This window comes from Frankliniella occidentalis, unplaced genomic scaffold (genome assembly GCF_000697945.3).
Source record: "Frankliniella occidentalis isolate FOCC.00 unplaced genomic scaffold, Focc_3.1 Scaffold484, whole genome shotgun sequence".
Classification (NCBI taxonomy): domain Eukaryota; kingdom Metazoa; phylum Arthropoda; class Insecta; order Thysanoptera; family Thripidae; genus Frankliniella; species Frankliniella occidentalis.
The window spans coordinates 32,290-38,273 of NW_026267602.1; the positions used below are offsets into that span (position 1 = coordinate 32,290).

General features: G+C 45.7%; 1 protein-coding gene across 1 annotated transcript in view; it reads left to right on the forward strand.

Moving 5' to 3' along the window:
* The first annotated feature begins 933 nt into the window (after positions 1-933).
* Positions 934-5,984, forward strand: part of LOC113215482 (uncharacterized) — a 37,241-nt gene continuing 32,190 nt past the window's right edge. Inside the window, exons 1-2 of the mRNA XM_026435107.2 lie at positions 934-1,375; positions 2,055-2,225. Coding sequence (XP_026290892.1) covers positions 1,295-1,375; positions 2,055-2,225 — 252 coding nt within the window. The 5' untranslated portion in view covers positions 934-1,294. The remainder of the gene's footprint in view (positions 1,376-2,054; positions 2,226-5,984) is intronic.

The following is a 5,984-nucleotide window of genomic DNA, read 5'->3' on the forward strand; positions in this document are numbered from 1 at the left end:
CAGCAGGAGCCTGCGAAGAGGGGGCGGGGTCGCCCCAAAGGAAGCGGAAACAAAGTCAAGAAGACTAGGGTGAAGTGCGGCCTGTTCCGCGAAATGGTCGCCGATCACATGTCTAAGCCTTGCAACCATTATATTTGCCATACATGCCTAGTAGACTGGAAATGCAGATGGTCGCACTGCTCCACTTGCATGATACCTTAAGTTGAGTACCAACCCTGCCGTTTTAGCTAGATTGTTTTAGAAGTTTTTATTATTGGGCCTTTTTGCTATTGTGTATACTAATTCTTTACTGACCACTCACCACTCTAATTAAGTGTGTCACGTTTTACTTCAACAAGTTGAAGAGTAGGTTTACTGTTACTTTACTGTTATTTTGTGGTGGCATATCATTAATAAAACGTGTACACTTCCATTAAAAAAACACAACAACATTTATTTTGTTGTTCGAACACATTAGAAGTCATTCAGAGTATGCCTTGAAGTATATTTAACTTCTTCTAGGTCTGGTCTAACATGTCTTTTCATACGTGTGTTATTGGATTCATAAGCTAACATCAGTAACTTAGAAGGGATTTGGCATAACTTGCATGGATTCAACAAACTGCGGCACACACAGCCAAAGATGTTCAGCCTTCAGCGTATGAAAAGAATGCTTCGTTTGTTGAGTTTTGATTACGAAGTAGATAGCAAAGGTTCTGGCAAAAAAATAGTTAGAAGCGAGCCGTCACTCAAACGGCCCGAAGGCTTGCTTCCCGATAGAAGATGTATTCACCGTGAAAATTCTGAGGTCCCACACGCCGCCGGCAGACCAAGCTAGGCACGCTCCCTGCCGTACTGAGTTGCCGGTAGAGCGAAGCGGAGCTGGCAACTTTGTTTAGCGGAAGAGCGGGCCTAGCTTGTTATGGTACAAAACGACCCTGAAAATCCCAGGTCGCTCGCTCAATTCGTTCTCGAGTTATCGTGCGGACAGACAGACAGAAAAAGTTCTTTCCGACCAGACGGAGTAATAGGCTTCGCTGATCGCTCAGCCAACAAAGCGACTTACAGGTCCTATTATTTGATGGCCAGCTGAGCTAACGTCAAATTTATGGACAATCTAACCTTCAACAGGGGCACACTTTTCATTCCACCGGTAATGGCCGTTTTAACTGTATTTCACAAAAAGATGACCTTTCGATAAGGCACATAAAGAGTCGCAGCACCCAGGTCTCTAACATTATTTCATACTTATTTGATGTACTTCGCCAGTGGTTGCCACTCTGACTGACTGAACAAATCACACCACTTGGTCGTTATGTTCCCGGTCAGCGTATATTGCCTGCTGCTATCGGCCTTACTGAAGGCTGCGTTAGCTCAGCGGATAAACAGCTTAGCGGTGAGATACACATGTTGATATATGCTTTAAAAACAATCATCTCTTGCCTTTGGACACTGTTGCCTTCGAATTAATTTTGAAATCATTATGATTTACGATGCATGCTCTGAAATGTTTTGGTCCATTTCAAGTTAGGCCATCTTCCTTTGGAAACCCAAGTCACAGAATAATTACGTACGACCTTAAATACTAGCTTTTACCTAGAAAGCCTTGCCCCAGCCTCTTTGTTAGCCCCGTGTCCCGTCATAAGAGCCCTGTAGCGAGCGAGCGTCGATGCTTGTCTGGAAAAAGTGGTGTGAGCTGGAGTAGGTAAAGGTTCTGCAAAGTCTCTCGAGCTGGGAGTATCGACGGTCTACCGGCTGCACGCCGCACAAGGCGGCGCCGGGAGTGAGCCGAGCTCTCGCGTCTCTCTCGCACTCGCTAGCATAGGTTACGTCTGTCTCTGTCGCTCAAAGGAGCGTCGCACCGCTCACCAGGAGACGACTTGAGCCGAGCACCTCCGGAGAGGTGGCACGGCGTGCAGCGAGCATCGACGCCCGCTCGCTACAAGGCTCTGCCCGTCATCCGTCATGTTAATAAAAATTAATGGAAACGCTAACCAGCTCCTACTCAAACTAAACGAAGTCTTCCTGGCTAGCGGACCCTTTGAAAAAATGAGTGTTTGTCTAAATATTTGCAGGGTCCCTACCGACTGGTCGTTGGACATTTGGACGAATGTCCTCCGCAAATGCAGCCATTGGACGTCTATCATGTTGTGACGTACACCGGCATCCGTGATCGCGTTAACAAAGACGTATGGTGGTACTCGGCCAACCTCACATCCTTTGTAACGGCGGACGATAATTACACGGTACAACAATGCACTGTAATTCGAAGTGTGATACTTTTCACACATTTTTAGCCCGCTCTTTTGCTAAAAGCGGGCTTATGCCATCGCCCTTGTGTCTGTCTGTCCGTCTGTCCGTCTATCCGTTCCCCAAGAAGGACGTGAGCTAGAGGTCTGAAATTTTCAGGGTATTATTGTTGTCACTTTTGGACAACGAAACGTTGGTGCAAATGCAAAAAACAAAAACAAAAAAAAACACATTCATTTCGTTGTTCGGACTCGTTCGGGGTCATTGTGGGTATGCCTGGAAGTATATTTAACTTCTTCTGGGTCTACTCTCATACACCTTTTCATAGGTGTGTTATTGGACCCATAAGCTATCATCAATAACTTAGAAGGGATTTGCCATAGCTTGCATGTAGTATACAAACTGCGGCACACACAGCCAAAGATGTTCAGCGTATGAAAAGAATGCTTCGTTTGTTGAGTTTTGATTACGAAGTGGACAGCAAAGGTACCTGGCAAATGGATGGTTCAAAGCGAGCCATCACTCAAACAGGCCGAAGGCCCGTTTTCCGATAGAAGATATTTTACACCATGAAAAATCAAACGCCGCCGGCAGGCCAAGCTAGGCTCGCTCCCTGCCGAACCGAGTTGCCGGTGGACCCAAGCGGGGCTGGCAGCTTGGTTTAGCGGAGGCGCGGGCCTAGCTTGTTGTTAAAAGGCACTTTACATATGCGTAAAGACGTGAAATTACACACTTCCTTACAACCACATGAAAAGTGGGGGAGGGGTTTGAGGACGGCTCCTTAAATGAAACCAAGCAGGCCCACCCTTCCGCCAAACAATGTTGCCAACATAGATCATTCCACTCGTACCTCTCGGAAGTACCGTCTTCACATCGGTCTCACGGCCGTTCTCGTCACCGCAGGGACCCAAGACTCTGCGGCCTCCGAGGTGAAGGTTGGGCCGAGGTGGGGCGCTTTGGATTGGGTCACTACCCACCCAACCTTAGTTCGGCGACAGGGCAGGTCGAAGTTGGGGGTAGCTTTTGAACGATTTGCCAGTTTATGGAGTCTGTAAGCGGAGCGGTTGGTTGGTCTGACCCACACGAAACTTTGGGGCAGCTTTCTTTACTTCACCGACCAAATTACGCGAAATTACGCCAGTGAATTGAATTCCAAGAAATAAGGAATTTTCAGCTGGGTCATATGGGCGGTTTGTTTATCACTTTCAGTAGTTTATGGGGGACTGTAAAACAAGTCGAGGGTAATTACTCTCGAAGGGGACACAACCCTCGTTTACCTCACCAGGGTAAACTTACGTATTCAAAATTTATTGAAATCGTATTCAAAAAAGTTTCGTCCGGTCCTGTATAAATCTTTGTAAGAACGTGGGTTAGTTATCTACCCTTTAACAGTCTATGTACGCACATCTATTTAGAAGACGTCTATTAGGAGTCTGAAGGAATGCCTCGGGTAAACCTACCTAACATGGATCAGTTACCAATTATGGATCAATTCTGTTTGGCCGGTTCCAACTTCTGTTTGGGTCGACCGCCTTAAAAATTTGAAAGTTCCTCAGGTAGACAACTAAACATGCAACGAAATTTGTCTGGGACAATTTATTGTGTGGTCGCTACCCTGCCCGCTGGCGCTCGCCGAAAAGCAGTCTGCACAACAGACCTCGTCAAAGCGCGCTAAAAGACCAGGTGACACACATGGCTCTACTTATTTCCTATTTGTAAGAAAACTTACCGTTGGAATTACTTGGCACTCGATGAAAAGACGTTTTAAGATATGGCCTTTAAAAGACTCTGAAGATTTTGATCCTTTACCGCGAGTATTTTAAAAATGCGGGTAGGGGTAACAAGCAGGCCCGCCCTTCCGCCAAACAACGAAGTTGCCAGCTCCGCTTTGCTCTGCCGGCAACTCCGTTCGGCAGGGGCCGGGCCTGCTTGGCCTACCGGCGGCGATGGTCGGGCCTGCGGCCCCGACCATTTCTGTCACGCGATTTGCTGAAGAACATGATCGAATGATGTAGCGGGCCTTCGCCTTCGGCCCTCTTAAACCTGTCGTCTTTGAGTTAGCCCCGAAGACTCGAGGAAGGGATGTAACGGTGAAGCACCGCGACTACAAATCACCCTTCAGCTTAGAAAACGTTTTTTGGGGGAAGGGGGAGAGTTTCCTTTCTATTTGGCGATTTTTAGGAGTTTTTAGCCCGCTCTTCTGCTTTTAAAAAATAATTAAGGGGGCTTTTATCTCCCAAATTGCATTTTTGGTACATTTGTCAATAAAATTAGTTTCTGAGCCACTGTAGGTGTAGGGATGGAACCTGAGGGTATATTTCTCAACAAAAGGTATAAATTAACACATTAACAATATCAGAATGCCATGAACTTTACTTAAAAGAGATCCCAAGGGTGTACTTCTATTTTTATAGGATATCTTCTTTTGAAGTTTACGCGCAGAATTTCTCCGGAGAAAGTAGTGATAAAAAAGTGATCATAATAGCTTGTTTGTTTCAGTTCATCAAGGACTACAAATTGACACAACGGTTTTACTGAATTTTGAAAAATGAAAATTATCCTCTATTTGTAGTCCTAAAAAAAATATTTTCTAAATATAACTTATCATGTATAATTTTTATTTTTCAAAATTCAGTAAAACCCCTGTGTCAATTTGTATTCCTTGATGGACCTAAACAAACAAGCTATTGACCAGTTTTTTATCACTACTTTCTCCGGAGAAATTCTGCGCGAAAACTTCAAAAGAAGATATCCTATAAAAATAGAAGTAGGCCTACACCCTTGGGACCTCTTTAAAGTAAAGTTCATGGCATTCTGATATTGTTAATGTGTCAAGCTATACCTTGTGTTGAGAAATATACCCTCAGGTTCCATCCCTACACCTACAGTGGCTCAGAAACTAATTTTATTGACAAATGTACCAAAAATGCATTTCGATACATCAGAGCGAAAACCGCTCAGTCTGCCGGAGCGCTACGACAACCGCTTAGTCTGCCGAGCGGTTTGGACAACCGCTCATTCCGTGAAGGCGCTTCGACAACCGCTCAGTCAGCCGACCCACCTCAACAACCGCTCAAATGACTTTTTTGACATTTTTCATTTTTTGACCGATTTCGACTAATTGGACCATGCTCTATTCGATAGTGCAATCCAAATTATTCGTCAAAAAAGTCATTTTGAGCAGTTGTTGAGGCGGGTCGACTGACTGAGCGGTTGTCGGAGCAGCTCCGCGGAATGAGCGGTTGTCCGAACCGCTCGGCAGACTAAGCGGTTGTCGTAGCGCTTCGGTAGACTGAGCGGTTTTCGCTCTGAGGTATCGATTTTGGGAGATAAAAGCCCCCTTAAAACGGGCTTATGCAACCGCTCTCGTGTCCGTCCGTCCATCCGTCGTCCGTGTAAGAGGAAGGAGATGCTAGGGGTCTAAAAATGTCAGGGTACCTTAGGGGTCACTCCTGGACAACGAAACGCCTGGTGCAAATCCTGGCAACCATCCCTAAGGGGGTGAAAGGGGGTAACAAAGAAGTCGGGGTTGGTCCAAAAAGTAGAAAAAAAATATTTTTTTTATGGGATTCTAAGGGGTAACTCGTAAAAGTAGAGCACACTTGGCGAAAATTTTGTCCGTTTGACTCTATCTTGCACCGTTTGGGTGCTATAGGGTGCATTTTTCGACGAAAATACGGCGAAAATGACCACGTTGCACGTAAAGACGTACAAGGAGGCGTCCAATCGTAAAATGTCAGAGGCAGTACCCCCCC